Below are 16,809 nucleotides of genomic sequence, written 5' to 3'. Positions count from 1 at the left end.
TATCTAATATCCTAAGGAGCCCCAAAGATAAAATCCAATTGGAATACCAAGGAATCTATGAAATCCCTTGCAAAACATGTGCAGCCACATACATTGGACAAACCAACCGAAGAGTAAGTGCACGCCTTGCAGGACATGTGAATGCAGTTAAAAAAGAAGATAAGACTTCCTCCCTTGTCCAGCACATTAAAAAAACAGGGCACAAAATTGACTTTGAAAAAACTAAATTACTTCACAAAACAGAGAATTTATATAGAAGAATTTCTCTAGAAGCCATAGAAATTGAAAGGAGCCCCCTTTGCATGAATAAAAGAGATGACACGTCCCGCCTACCAGAAATTTGGAAACCAGCCTTAAACAAAAAAAACACTTCATAAAAATCACCATTCAATCCTTCTAATAATTATGAATTTGGACTTTTGAAATTTGGAAACCAGCCTTAAACAAAAAACACTTCATAAAATCACCATGTCAATCCTTCTAATAATTATGATTACACCAACCAATCAGATCACTGAAACATAATCACCCAATCTATTTGCTACATTCAAACCAAATCTCCACCCCCACACTATACACTAGGAAGAAATGACAGTTGCAGACATTCCATTTTACAACAGCACGAAGCTTGGAAACTTCAGCCTGATGATGGTGGATGTGATTTCACCGAAACGTCGCATAAACATGCAAAATATTACACAGGGCAAAACCCGAACTCAGAACAATCTACATATATATATATATATATATATATATATATATATATATATATATATATATATATATATATATATATATATATATATAATAGCCCACTTTTATTCAAAGCAAGCTATTATTGTTTCATGTAAAGTTATATGTAGACTTACACAAAGATTTACCTTGAAATTCTATATACCATTGTTTGCAGTCAATCAATCTGAAAATGTATTTGTGTATTGACATATATTCAGATTGCTTTCATTGGTTTTCCATATCCAAATGTTAGGAAAATAAAGTGCTTGAAATAATAAGTTATTGTGTATTGCTTTGGCCTTGCATTTCTCTATGAAGCTTCTAAGCATTTGTGCCACATTGTACATCAATAATTATTGTGGGATCTATCAGACATGGCATGAACCCTTTGGATACAAAATAAGTTTGCAAGGATTGTTGACATTGAAAGTTCTCTGTTATATGCAGCGTCACAAACACTCCAGTTTTTCTCTGTGACCCTATACAGTGATCAGCCCAAATCATGATCATAATAATTTTCTTAACTGGAAAGAATGAGAGCTTCACTCCTTGTTAAAATAATTAGGACTAATGGCCTCGATATGGGTTGAGTTATTCCTTAAAATAATTAACTTTCAAGCATATGCATTTTACATAGTATCTGTATTGAGAATTAAATCTATATTTGCTTCTAATAAAAAAGTTCCAGAAAATAAACTCACAATAATTAATGGCAATAGCATCAAATATATAAGTTTACTAATGGATTAAAATTCAATTTAATTTTCAATAAGTATAAAATGTATCTTCAGACCATTTTTTTAATGAAGGCAGTTTTATTGTTTTGATCTTTTTCTGATTACCTTCAATATTACCTGGATCTAGTGCAATGGACCATAAGAAAAAAAAGTGACAAAATACCAGAAGTATCATTGCACAAGTCATAACTTTATGTCTTATTCAAAGCAATTTCTCCCTTTCGCCTCCTTTCTGCTTCAGCATTTTCGAAACATCCTCATGCTTCATTGAAGAAATCCAGCTTTCCTTGTGCGTGAAATGATCAAACTAAAATCCTTGTTTGCCTAGCTACTGCAGCAGGTGTAATTTTCCTGGAAGCTAAAAATATTTCTATGTCTAATGCTAATCCATATTCCATTGTCTCAGATTTCCCTCAGGGCAATATTGATGTCATTGTATGCTTTATAGAGTACTTATTAGATATTTTCCTAAGGATCACAAACTGGCTATGCAAATTGCTACTATATCATTAGACGCTGTATTCATCTCCAATGGTTTTCTCAGTAAAAACAAGGCAGTAGATCATCCAGTTGTTCAGGTTCAAATTCTCTGTGTTCCAGTACCAGTATTTCAGTATAGAATACAGAATACTTTGAGGACCCAAAACATTTAAGTTTGCTGTTCCTCATACTTCCTATCCATACTGTATATTGAGTTTTCATAAATTTCCCATCCCATTGTAACAAACTGAATAAACAATCTCTCACTGCCAACCCACATTCTGTAAAGGACCTTGGAATACTAATATCGAATGACCTAAATGCTAAAGCCCACTGCAACAATATCGCCAAAAAAGCCTCTAGAGTTGTTAACCTGATCCTACGCAGCTTCTGCTCAGGCAACCTCACTCTACTCACAAGAGCCTACAAAACTTTTGCCAGACCCATCCTAGACTACTGCTCATCTGTCTGGAACCCATACCACATCTCAGACATCAACACCCTTGAAAATGTCACCAGAAGAGCCCTTCACTCCTCTACTCGAAACAGAATATCCTATGAAAATAGACTAACAATCCTAGGCCTAGAAAGCCTAGAACTACGACGCCTAAAACACGATCTGAGTATTGCCCACAAGATCATATGCTGCAATGTCTTACCAGTCAATGACTACTTCAGCTTCAACCGCAATAACACAAGAGCACGCAACAGATTCAAACTTAATACGAACCGTGCCAAACTTGACTGTAAAAAATATGATTTCAACAATCGAGTTGAACAATCGAAGCTTGGAACTCATTACCACACTCAATTGTGTCAACCCCTAACCCCCAACACTTCTCCCTTAGATGCTCCATGATTGACCTCTCCAGGTTCCTAAGAGGCCAGTAAGGGGCGTACATAAGTGCACTGGTGTGCCTTTCGTCCCCTGTCCAATTGTCTTTCCTTTCTCTCACTTATCATATATATTCTCTTCCTTTCATATATCCTCTCCTCTAAGTTCACTTTCACCCTCTTTTATATTATCACATGTCTATTTTATTCCTATGTATTTATGTATTGGACAAATGAATAAAATAAAAAAAATAAAAAAATAAAATAAAGGGAAGTCCTACAAAAGCTCAGACTTTACCCATAGCTATTGATCTGCCGGTTGAGCTTGGCATCTGCTCTTCTCACAGAGAGGTCCCCTGTTGAATTTAGACTCTATCAAACCAGGAGAACATGAGTCATGCTTGGTTGCAAGACCTATTGAACACTGAAGCTTTCCTGACACGATTCTTGCAAATCTGCTTATCCCTAGGCTACTTGACTTTGCACTGCACAGAAAACCAAAGGAAGCACCTCAAAAACATATCTAAATCAAAACAATAACTACCACCTGCATCCGTCTCACTCTAAAGAAAACTAAGTACCACCATCTCTTTTTCTCATTTTCTGAGAGCTGATGAATCTATGCTCATTTGTATATTTCATTACACACACACACACACACACACACACACACCTGGAAAATGCATGTGACAGCTCCTCTATTAAGGATCATTTTTGCAAATTATAAAATTTTCACCAGCAAAGAAATCAATTTGGTCTACATTTTAAATATTAAAATTAAGAATAGAATAGAATTTCCAAACAAAAACCATAATAATAGGACATAATTATTATTTGTTTTTACATTTTTCAGACTTTGTAATGCAACTCTTTGATACACTTGTTAGAAAATATTATGAATTAAATATAAGCAAAATAAATATTAGGAGAGGATGCTTGCAAAAGAACTTATTATTTTTACGTTATAGTTTTTAACATATCTTGACTATGCCCTAAGCATATTCAGTGGTACCTCGACATACAAGTTTAATTCGTTCCAGACCCGAGCTCGTAAGTCGATCAACTCGCGTCTCGAACGAATGCCTTTAGACTTTGTTTTTTGCGCAGAGATAACTGGAAGCAAGAAGATTCTTGCGCCACCTAGTGGAAGCTCGGCTCGTATCCCGAATTTGAGCTCAGGTGTCGAACAGAAATTTCACTCGCGTCACGGCTCGTAACTTAGAATACTCGCATGTGGAGCAGCTCGTATCTAGAGGTACTACTGTAATATTAATTGAGATGCATTTGTTCCTCTTTATGCAGTAATGGGCAAAATGTTTACTGCCACGCTGTGGGTGTGGCTTATTTTGTGGGTGTGTTTGTGGCTTAATGGTCATGTGACTGGGTAGGAGTGGCTTGCTGGCCATGTAATCAGGTGGGAGTGGCTTGAACGATCATCGTTCAAGTGAACTGTCACTCACTGGGGTGACAATTTGCTTCATGTTTCCTCCTTCCTTGGTCCCCCCCCCCCGCCTTAGAGTGTGTAGCTAAAGAAACGGCTGCTGCCAGAAGCATAAATTCTGTCAGCACTGCTTCCACCCACGTCTTCTGCTTACACTTCAGATGGAGGTGGCCATGTGAGGCTGGAGGGGAACTGGGCTGGAGATAGGGAAGCTCGTCCAAGGCCAGGAAGGAGGAAAGAGGAAAAAAGCAAGGAGCAGAGACGCAGCAGCAGCAGGGGGGAAAAGGAGAGCTGAGCTGAGACCAGTAATCCAGGAACTGACAGCAGCCAATCAGCTGGAGCTGCCCACGCATCTTCAGTTCCACCAGTGGAACTTTGTTCCACCCTGTCCTGCCTGCTGCCCACTACTGTCTTTATGTGTGTGTACATGTTTGTGTGTATCTGAACATGTTCCTGCAGCCTTTTGGCAAGACTAGAGTAATGATTGGCATTGCTTCCTTCTGAGAGGATGAGAGAGACTAACTGTCTCAAAGCCACCCAGTTGGCTGACCAAGATGGGTTTATAGGATGACAGTCATTCTCATATAAAGTTTTTAGTTTTTCATGCATATATGGCAAGGTCCAGGACAAGAGCCTTCTCTGCCATTTTGCCTGCCTTTGGAACATCTTACTCCCTGGAGAGAAGTTGGCACCAACCCTCCTGACCTTCCGCAGGAGCTTTAAAATCTGCCAGTTGGCTTGTGGCTCCTATTGGACACCCTATGGGGTGTCACAATGGGAGTGGTTAATAGATTAATACAGATCCCACTGCCTTCCATACTCATTCTACTCCCTCCCTTCCAATCTTTTAATTAATCTGCATCTTTATTAATAGTTTACTTATATAGGTTTTGTATAGCTTTATGTTTTTTAATGTTGTAATCTGCCCAGATGGGGTAAGATGAGCAGCCAATGGAGCTCTCATCCTTGGAACTATTTGAGTTGGTGTTAATACCAATGCAGCAACAGGACTACAGAGGCAACCTTGATTAAAAGTTGTAAGAACTTTTAAGAAAAAATAAATGATAGTTCAGTCCTGGAAAATGAGAAGGCACGAAAAAGAAAATCCAAAATAACATTGTCTTCATGCTGGTTGAGACTATTCTTGGCAGGCTTTCACAATTCTGTTGTTACATTCTACGAAAGTAAAATAGCATTGGTGAAATCCTTTCTCTATTTCCTGACCTGGCAGACTTATGCAGAAAATGGAAGGGAAGTTCATAATCTACTTTTCATTATGGTCTAAAAATGTATATATAGAATATTAAACAATACAGCTCTTGGTAATGTAGCATGGCTTTTCAAGGAAGATGATCCTATGCATGCATGGAGGAATGCAGATCATATCAACCAACTGCTGCCACCTTAAACCATGTCTAAGTAGCACAAAGCAAGGTGCCCACTAAGCTATGAGAAATGTTGGGAAAAGAAGAACTGGACTAAAACTGCCATCAATCCAGAATGCACCAAAGATCTGCACCTATCTAACCACTTTGTTTTCTGGATAATTCTGATAAAGCGGAGTCAAGAAGCCTATGACAAGGACACTATTTTCTTCCCATGGATTTTATTATTTAGAAATCCAATTGATAAATTGCCTATCTTACTGTCTAAGTGACCCTGGATGGTTTACAAGTTTTTTTTTTTTTTTTAAACCCAGTGTTATCCACGTAAAAAGTCTGTACAAAAATAAAACTAAAAATATACAAAGAGCACCCTGCTATCACCAGCCACTCCAGGGTTGTGAATAAGTGTCAGAGGACTTTGTGTGGCATTTATTTATTTATTGGATTTGTATGCCGCCCCTCTCCATAGACTCAGGGCGGCTAACAACAGTAATAAAAAACAGCATGTAAATCCAATACTAAAACATCTAAAAAACGCTTATTGTAAAACTACATACAAACAAACAAACAAACATACCATGCATAAATTGTAAAGGCCTAGGGGGAAAGAATATCTCAGTTCCCCCATGCCTGATGGCAGAGGTGGGTTATAAGGAGCTTACGAAAGGCAAGGAGGGTGGGGGCAATTCTAATCTCTGGGGGGAGTTGGTTCCAGAGGGCCGGGGCCACCACAGAGAAGGCTCTTCCCCTGAGCCCCGCCAAACGACATTGTTTAGTTGACGGGACCCGGAGAAGGCCCACTCTGTGGGACCTAACTGGTTGCTGGGATTCGTGCAGCAGAAAGCGGTCCCTGAGATAAATTGCCTAAAGGTTGTTGTTCCCATACGAGTTGCAGGAAGAGTATTACAACTTTTTGAAGCAATGATCTGTACCTAACAACAATAATAACAACAACAAGTTGTTGTTGTTATTACTACTACTACTACCACCACCACCACTACTACCACCATTTCTAATGATGTAAAACATGAAGTTGTTGGTCTGAGCAATGTCCCGTAAAGCAGTTATGCTAGCGAGTTGGCCACAAAAAGCTTAATAGCAGCAGGGACATAACATCCTCCCTTTGTGGGGGAAAATTTAAGAATGGCACTCACTGATCTTTGGCCCAAGGCAGCTACATATTCTCCATGTACTTTTCTGGAACCATTGGCCTGAATGATCACCCCCATGTATTTAAAGGCAGTTACCTGCTCTATTTTGTGGCCATTTAGACCTTTTTGCAAAGGTCTTTGTTTTCTCATAATTGGTAAATCCACAGTAACTGAATTTAAACATGCCTGGGATAAACATATATCCATTGTAAGATAAAATACAGGAAATAGTATAAGGGCAGACTAGATGGACCATGAGGTCTTTTTCTGCCGTCAGTCTTCTATGTTTCTATGTTTCTATAATTTATGTCCAGTTTGACATAAGGGCTCCTAAGGCTCTTTTATTGGTGTCCTGGAGAGGATCACAGCATCATCTGTATAGAACAGAAGGACAATGATTTGGTCACCTATTTTTGGGGTGGGTGGGGGGGTTATTTGGTTTATTTAGCGATCTGAAACCTTTTGTGAGAAGCAACAGGACTAAGCTATCATATATGGATATCTCCAGTGAAGGACTAAGCTATCATATATGGATATCTCCAGTGGATATCTACGGAAATGTTTACTACCACACTGGGGGCATGGCTTATGCAGGATGCCCTGCATTTTCTTTCAACTTTCAGTGCAAATTGGGTGTTCTGGGGTGGAACTGCATTTTCGCTACCCCACTGCATTCCCCTCCATCCAGGCAGCAGCCCACCCCTAGATATCTTCCATTTTGCATCCCATGCTATCTGTAATATTTCCAAAACAAGAACAGATTGAAGTTCAGAAGAACAAACCTTAAAATAAAACAATATTCCCAATTTATGGCACATTCTAGATTTTGATATCTAGAGACATATATACAAAACATTGACTGGTATGTGAATAAACCATAAAAAGAGATTTGTTATTAATCAGAAAGGCACGTTGTTTTTCTAATTTATGAATGCCAAGTGCTTCAGGTTTGTTCTTAACTGTTTTCTTCCTTTGGAAATATATGGTTGAGAATTCAAAGCTGCTAAATCCACACATTTGTTATGAAGCAATATATGTGAGCTGTGTGCAGGTGTGATGCTTCAATGAATAAAAGATGATTTTTTTAAAAAGAGCCTTGTTCACATGTTTTGTATTCATTACAAAAAAATCAACATAATTGTTGATATGGATAGAGACATAAGCTCCCTGTTTGACTTATTAAATGATTTGTTGTTGCTGTCAGAAAAAGAGAGTTAAAATGCATCAAGAATAATGATACCTATGGCAGTGAAATGAGAGCAGCCATGGAGCAGAAATGAACTGAATTACACTGGCTATGTAAGTGTTTAGCCTTGGATGATCACTTAGCTGTTTTCCCAAACAAATTTATTCTCAAATCTGAACTAAAGTCACCAGCACTTCTCTGTGCCTAAGAAATGAATGTTGACCATAGTGTACATTAGATTGTTTTTACTGTAAATTGACATGCCATTGCAAATTTGGAAGTTCCGCTTCCTTAGGCAAAACACGGACAGAATTTTAAAGGAAAAATAGCTTGTTAAAATGGGCTGTTTCTTCCCAAACATCAAAAGCCTCCATGTAGGTTTCCTCGGCTAATGATCTAGAGAAGTTGAAGATACCTGACCAGCTTACCATCTCCAAAATTAACATGCAAATCACAACTAAACTAAACTTTGGGTTTTCACACTGCCCTGGATACATGGAAGCTACTGAATTTAAAATAAAACCAGTGAGAAAAATGATATTTTGCTATGTCTTTCATTTAGAAATGCAGGAAGGTACTGTCCTTTTTGAAGGCAAAAGCATACTTTTTTTTTTTGCAAATTAGATTTTTTTTTCCTTTAAAAAGTGTTGATGAATATGGAAGAAAAGTGTGTTAATGCATGCAAAAATGAGCCAATTTTGAAACAGATAATTCTAGCTTTGTTTTATAAACTGTCCTTCTCCTTCTCAGGTTTTAATAAGAAGGTAACAGAAAAGACAGGAGCCAAATTGTGCTTAATACCAGAAACATTTTTTAAAGTTTTATTTACTGAATTTTTCAAGTTAAGAATACATCACAATATTTTTTTACAGATCTTTACCCATTTCCTTATATTTCTTGTATTTAAAATGATACATGAACAGATGTAAGAATATGGGTATATAGATATAAATAGATATAGGTATCTAAGTTTATAAATAAATGAAAATATATAGATAGATATGTATTGATAGCTAAATTTATGTATCCATCATTTTTGTATACTCTTACACATCATATGTTTCATATTTATGTATTTATCATTTTTTGTATGCCTTAACACATTGAATCACACTAAATTGTTTCTATTCTCTATCCACTTGTACCAATTATTCCACATTTCGTTAAATTCCAAATCACTTCTTCCTTTAATCTCCATTGTCATTTTGTCAATTTCTGCACATTTATACATTTTATCTATAATTTTATTTCCTAATAAAGTCATTTTGTTTTTACACAATTGAGCCTAAGATATTCTAGAAGCAGTATATTTATTCTAATGCCAGGAACATATTACCCTTTTTTCACCATCACTACCTACCCCCTATCTTGAAAGTCATTCATCGGTTGCTCGTTATTTTTCAAGAACACTTGAAAAGATTTGTGTTTGTTTTAAATCTCTAAATTGGTTTTTCACCACCTAAGCACCCTTAAGATGTATGAACCTCAATTTCAACTCTTAGAATTCCCAGCCAACTATATCTGGAATGTGGCTTTCTGTGGATATGAACCAGCAGTGGATTGGTCCCAGTTCGGCCTAGTTCTGCAAACCAGTAGTGGTGGCTAGGGGACTTTACTGTGCATGTGTAGAAGTGGTGCATGCTTGTGTGCACAGGGACCAGTAACAATGGGTTTTAGAATAAAGTGACCAGAGTTAGGTAAGGCGGGACACCATCGGCAGCGGGGAGACGGATGACTGACAAAACTCAAAACGCTCAAAAAAGCTTGACTGTTCTTCCCATGAAGACATAGCTGGTGGAGGGTGGCGGCTTCGACGGCATCCGTAGGGCCAGTGTCCAGTAGGCATTGCTGGAGGGCTTGGAGGGCTAGAGGGAGACTGTAGCGGGAGTTGTGGGTCCTGCAGCATCAGGACAGGTTTGGCTCATCCGTTTGGGGTGCGGAGGCGGCTTGGGTCAGCTTCCGGCTTGCAGCAAGCCCAGCAGCAGGAAGGCTGGATCGGTGAGGGGCATCAGAGTGGCAGTTGTGGGGCACTGCAGAGCCAGAGTGAGTAACGGCACTTCTGCAAACTGGCCAGCCAAAAAAAGTGGGACTTTTTAAAAGCAATGCAGGACGCGGGAAAAAATCCTAAAAAGCGGGACTGTCCCGCTAAAAGGGAGATATCTGGTCACCTTATTTTAGAACCCACTACTAATATGAAACTATCTTACAGATATCTTTCACTTTTAAGATCTGCTCTTTTCAGAATAGCTCTTTCCTCTCTTCCTCCTTGACCCAGCTTTTTTCATTTTAAATTAGTCAATATTGATTTTAACTACATAAACCAGATTTCTGTATTGTTAGTCCCTTTGCATGATTTCTAGCAGAACGGGAGAATGTCCACAGATTTAATATAAATAGTAATAGCTACCTGTCTATTTTTATAAAGCTATAAAGAATTGTTGTAAGATCATAAGACAGCATCTAATAGCTAGAGAAAAGATAATGTTTTGCTTCATTGGTTTTTCTTTATTTGCACAATTGTTTGTTTAAATATAGATTTTTTCCCCCATTTTTGTCACATGTAGTTCTGCATAAATTATTGATGTGTCAAATATATCATATTTCATAGAAAGTTTAAAAATCATATTTTTTATCTGAATGATATCGTTATTTTATATATATATATATATATATATATATATATATATATATATATATATATATATATATATATATATATAAATATATATGTGTGTGTGTGTGTGTGTAGATTGTTCTGAGTTCGGGTTTTGCCCTGTGTAATATTTTGCATGTCTATGCGACGTTTCGGTGAAATCACATTCACCATCATCAGGCTGAAGTTCCAAGCTTCGTGCTGTTGTAAAATGGAATGTTTGCAACTGTTGCAAACATTCCATTTTACAACAGCACGAAGCTTGGAACTTCAGCCTGATGATGGTGAATGTGATTTCACCGAAACGTCGCATAGACATGCAAAATATTACACAGGGCAAAACCCGAACTCAGAACAATCTACATACATATACCCGTGAAAATTTACGAAAACAAATATATACACACACACACACACACACACACACACACACACACACATACACACATTAGGCAAAAATATTTATCTTCCTAACAGCTATATCTATTTTGTAAAGAATGTGAAGAATGTGCCTGGAGCATTTACATTACTAAGGGTAAAGGCAGAAAGCAATTCTGTAACTAAAAAGAAATCCAGATGTCAGCAAAATATGCTGACATAGATATCTTCAGGATTTTGTACTGTTTTTCCAGGGCATACTCAGCATTTTCTACCCAAAAAGGAAAACCACTACCATATCTACAGAAATAGAAGCAGCATAAAAGACGTAGGAATCATCCAATGTCCATAGAAAAATAATGATCTGTAAAATATATTAAATATTGGATGCAGCACCAAGAACAGACAAATTCTCGTGATAGTGAATATTCAGGATTACCATGGCTATAATATCCAGCTGTTCTCTAAGAATACACCTATCCACTGATATTGATTTATTCTTAATATTATTACATGCTTCTGCTTAGATTTTGTCCCTTTAACTGATAGAAAGACATATTAACGCTATTTAACATCAGAATATTTTGAATATTCCTATCACAAAAACAAGTTGCAAAGATTTGGCTTTTATGCCAAATATAGCATGCAAAACTAGATTATTTGTTCATTGTTTTACCCAGCCATTATTGTACTGTACAGTATGACTCACTGCAACTTTCTAGGATCATAGCTGGAGTTCTATTTCATAACCTACTTAAATTTTTCTAGTATGGCAGTTGCCTGTATGCTATAATTTATAAATCTCATGACCTGCAATACACAGCATACTTCATATACTGTGATGGCGAGTGACGAGTGCCACAAATGGCATGTGCAGCCATGTCAGTGGCACACAAGCTCAGGTCCGGTGAACCAACCATCTAATTTTTGGGCCTTCTGGGCCCACCGAGAGTCAGGAAACAGGCTGTTTCCAGCCTCCGGAGAGAGTGGGAAAGGCTGTTTTCACCCTCCCCAGGCTCCTGGAAAGGCTCTGGAGTTTGGATACAGCAAAAAACCCGGACCTTCCAGTTAATAATAATAATTAATAATTTATTAGATTTGTATGCCTCCCCTCTCCGCAGACAACCGGTAGATGGTAAATGAGGCATTTTCTGCCTCCAGAAGACCTCTACAGGGGTGGAGAAGGCCATTTTGACCCTCCTCAGACTCCTAGAAAGGCTCTGAAGCCTGAGAAGAGTGAAAAACAGATGTGCCATTGCGTGCCAGGAGCAAGAGGTGTCATGTGCACTATTGGGTTGCTATATGCCGGGGGGGGGGCATTCTGGTAGCTAAAATGGAACTGCTCATGCAGATCCTGCTGACTGGCAGGCAGGTGCATGTGTCGGAGCAAGGTTTGCTACCTGCACATGCACAGGAAGCCAAATTTCACATGAGGACATGCAGGCATACAAGATTTTGTTGATTTTCACCATTGTTTTGTTTCCGCACATGCATAGGGGACAAAGTAACCCATCCAGTCACACGAACACCTAGCTTTGCCCACCCTGTCACATGACCATGAAGCTACACCCTCCAAGTCACATGACCAGAAAGCTACGGCTGCCAAGATACATGATCATAAAGCCATGCCCACAAAATAAGCCATTCCCATAGAACCAATAGTAAAAATAAAATGAAACCCACCCCTGGATTATGCCATATCTAGCACACATTTAAAAGCTACTGAGAATTATTTGTGATATATTATTTCAAATATGTCAAAACTCCTGGCAATTAAAATTGATTAGAAAGAATAAAGATGTCAATTGAGCCCAAAGTTTGGGAAATATTGGACAAAAAGTTCCATTCTGTTATTCCTAACATTTCACTGATTTGAATATCTTATAATTGGAAAAGCAGCAACTTTAGGAGTTGTAAGCCATTAATTCAATATATTTGCTCTCAATAATAATTCCTAGAACAAATATTAGAATATCTGTGAATTATATGGAACTTTGAAAACAATCCCAGTGTTGGGGAAAGGGGTTAATAACATTTAAAAACACCATTAAAAGGAAAAGTCAAGATGATAAAATCTCTCCATAATAGCTTAGATTTATTAAAATGACAATAATTAAAGTTCAACTTACAATATAAGAAAGAGTCATCCAAGTAAAGGAAGATATTATGAGTCCATCCCTCTCAATATACACGTTATTCCAAATAATTCATATATAATTGTTCTTGAAATTACTATTGTTAGGAATAGTAATTAACTGAGAACCATAATATTATTGGAAAATATTGAAGGCATTTCATCTGCCATGCCTTCTTGTTGATAATGTAACCAAAAACTGTGCAGGTTTTCTATCATTTCACTCTTACATTTTTCTGCATCAGATATTTATATTTTTACACTGTAGGCGGAATGATAAATTTCTTCTTAGCCAAATACTGCATAGTTGTGCTTGAATTAATGTAATAACTGGATAGCCTCTTGCCAGAAAAGAGTAGAAAAGTAACAGAAATATGATAAAGTGATAGGAATCTATTTTATGTATTACTGTTGGTAGCATGGTAATAATTATAGCAAAAGAGCCTCAGAAGAGTAATCATTTGTAAAGCATTGTTCTTTTGTTGCTCTTATCATTGGCCTGTTACAATATAAACAGCACTGTATGAATCTGTTTTAGCCACTCAATAAAATTCCTATTGAAATTATATTTCCTAATTTGTTATTTTTATTCAAACATCAGTTGGTTTGTCACTGACCATTTGTAATGGAATATTGGCATATAGAAGAACACATTTATGTAGGTGCAATCCTTTCATGGCAATTAACGGGATGGTCCAACACTGGTCTGAATGAATTAAGAATGTAATTAGAATTAGTAGTCATTAAGGTATGACTTTTAGGAAGGCTATTCTACCTATAGCAAATGATTGAAAGATGTTACAGCATGCCAGTAAACTGTAAGAATTCGAACAGTCTTCCAAGAAAATGTGTTGTTCTCTGGAACAGGCTTCCGGGCTCTTTCACTTCATCAAATGCATCTTCTGAGTTGAATGATTCCTTCTAAGTGCTAAATCAATAAATCAGTTAATACTGAAAATTGTTTTAAATAAATGTAGAAGCCCCAAGAAACAAATACATTTTTTTAAAAAAACATTGTTTTTCTTTAAATTAAGCCATATTTATGAAATAACAACACTAAACAAACGTACAAACTTACATGTAGATGAAGTTGATTCGTCCAATGGCCAATAATTTTATATTCTGCACTTCTGTTGATTATCTGATACTGGAAAATATCATAACGGCCAGGTGCATCTCCATTTTCATTGAAAATGACAGGTGTTCCAGCACTCCCTATGAAAGATAAGAAAAATCTTATCTAATAATCTTAATTTATTGCCGGAATAGAATAAAATATCCCATTTTCCAGTGCTCACAACAACAATAATAATAACAATATGACAATAAACAAATCTAATATTTTTAAAAAGCATCTAAAAACCGATCATTTAAAAATCATACAACACAAGCATACCATACATAAAATTATATAAGCCTGGGGGAGATGTCTCAATTCCACCATGCCTGACGACAGAGGTGGGTCTTAAGTAATTTGCGAAAGACAAGGAGGGTGGGGGCAGTTCTGATCTCTGGGGCTAGTTGATTCCAGAGAGCTGGGGTCACCACAGAGAAGGCTCTTCCCCTGGGGCCTGCCAGATGACATTGTTTAGTCAACAGGACCCAGAGAAGGCCAACTCTGTGGGATCTTATCTGCCGCTGGGATTCGTGCGGCAGAAGACGGTTCCAGAGGTATTCTGGTCCGATGCCATGGAGGGCTTTAAAGGTCATTACTAACACTTTGAATTGCAACCAGAAACTGATCGGCAGCCAGTGCAAGCCACGGAGTGTTGGAGAGATGTAGGCGAATCTAGGTAACCCCACGGTAGCTCTCGCGGCCGCATTCTGCATGATCTGAAGTTTCCGAAAGGTAGCCCCATGTAAACCTCAAGGTGATGAGGGCATGAGTGACTGTGAGCAATGACTCCCGGTCCAAATAGGGCTGCAACTGGTACACCAGGTGAACCTGTGCAAACGCCCTCCTTGCCACAGCCGAAAGGTGATGTTCCAATGTTAGCTCTGGATCGAGGAGGATGCCCAAATTGTGGACCCTCTCTGAGGGGGGCAATAATGCCTTCCCCCAGGGTAATGGAAGGACAGATGGAATTGTCCTTGGGAGTCAAAACCCACAGCCACTTCATCTTGTTAGGGTTGAGTTTGAGCTTGTTAACATCCATCCAGACCCCAACAGCCTCCAGGCACCGGCACATCACTTCCACTGCTTCGCTGACTGGACATGGGGTGGAGATGTATAACTGGGTATCATCAGCATACCCAGCGGTTTCATGTAGATATTAAATAGCAGTGGGGAGAGGACCGACTCCTGAGACACCTCACAAGGGAGAGACCTAGAGGTCAACCTCTGACCCCCCACTAACACCAACTGTGACCTACCGGAGAGGTAGGAGGAGAACCACCGAAGAACAGTGCCTCCCACTCCCACCCCCTCCAGCCGTGCAGAAGGATACCATGGTCGATGGTATCAAAAGCTGCTGAGAGATCAAGAAGCACCAGGACAGAGGACAAGCCCCTGTCTCGGGCCCGCCAGAGATCATCCATCAGCACGACCAAAGAGGTTTCTGTGCTGTAGCAGGGCCTGAATTCTGACTGTTGAGGGCCTAGATAATGAAATGAAGTAATACATGCAATCTAAGTGCAACTAGAACTCCTGATGACAAAATGTTCATTCTAATATAGAAAAAGGTATCAATTCTTTAGACTATTATATAACTAATGGAAAATTAATTCTCTTCTCTTGGTAGAATCATTTTTTCCGCAATCATAAAAATATGCAATATCCATTATCATTTTTTCCTGTTGATTTCTAAACTACTGGTAGTTTGATATCAATATCTAAAGCAGCAGAAAACCAGAGTCTCCTGAACAAAATTAATAACATACCTACATGATACATATGATTGTTTCCACTCTAAGCACCACATCTCCAATTAGCCACTTACCCACATTGTTGTAAAAAGATACAATGATGTCCATTTACATCAAAGGGAATACTGCCAATATATTTCTACATTTCCAAATGCACTTAAAAATGCAATTATATTTGTACAATGCTCTCACTTGAGAATAAAAAACTTACACATGATCAAGCCTTTCAGCTTTGTAAGCAAGCAATTCCTCATAAAAGAGGAATGTATTTCAATCAGAATATAAAATAAAAAGACAGCTATACTGAGAGTATGGTACGGTGGATGCCTCACCTGTCATTATTCCTAATTTGTATCATCAATATTAAGTGCCAAGGTAGGTTATGAATGGTGAGATTGTTGTTATTTTACTATTGTTCCTCTTTTTAATTAGCAGTTAATGGAGCCACAGAATAGATACAAAAAAAATTATACACAGGTGAGTATCAACATATAGTTCTCAAAACTCCAAAAGGTATATTTAAAATGGAGAACAAAATCTGTTTGCCACTATTATATGTTCAAGTGGAAGAGACAAAATAAATTGAAAAGAAAAGAAAGCTGATAAAATGGTAAGAGCTTTTGTAAAAAGAATGCCAATTCAAAAATTATCAACAATTAAGCAGAATGAAAGGATTCTAATTTGAGACTGTGTTGGCAATAGAACTGAACATTCTACTCTACCCAGTTCAGTGATAAATAGTTATTATCAATGTGAAATGTTAGAAACAGAGAAGAATTTCAAACAATATAAAATCTAAAATAGATGATGATTGTTCTCCAGCTATTGAA

The 16,809-nt window shown here is 37.8% G+C and overlaps 1 protein-coding gene across 1 annotated transcript in view; it reads right to left on the bottom strand.

Moving 5' to 3' along the window:
* Positions 1-16,809, bottom strand: part of GRM8 (glutamate metabotropic receptor 8) — a 683,451-nt gene that overhangs the window by 123,678 nt on the left and 542,964 nt on the right. Inside the window, exon 7 of the mRNA XM_070755423.1 lies at positions 14,193-14,329. Coding sequence (XP_070611524.1) covers positions 14,193-14,329 — 137 coding nt within the window. The remainder of the gene's footprint in view (positions 1-14,192; positions 14,330-16,809) is intronic.

Source organism: Erythrolamprus reginae, chromosome 6 (genome assembly GCF_031021105.1).
Source record: "Erythrolamprus reginae isolate rEryReg1 chromosome 6, rEryReg1.hap1, whole genome shotgun sequence".
Lineage (NCBI taxonomy): Eukaryota > Metazoa > Chordata > Lepidosauria > Squamata > Dipsadidae > Erythrolamprus > Erythrolamprus reginae.
Note: the sequence above shows the minus strand (reverse complement) of the source record. Positions and strands in the feature narration are given on the sequence as shown.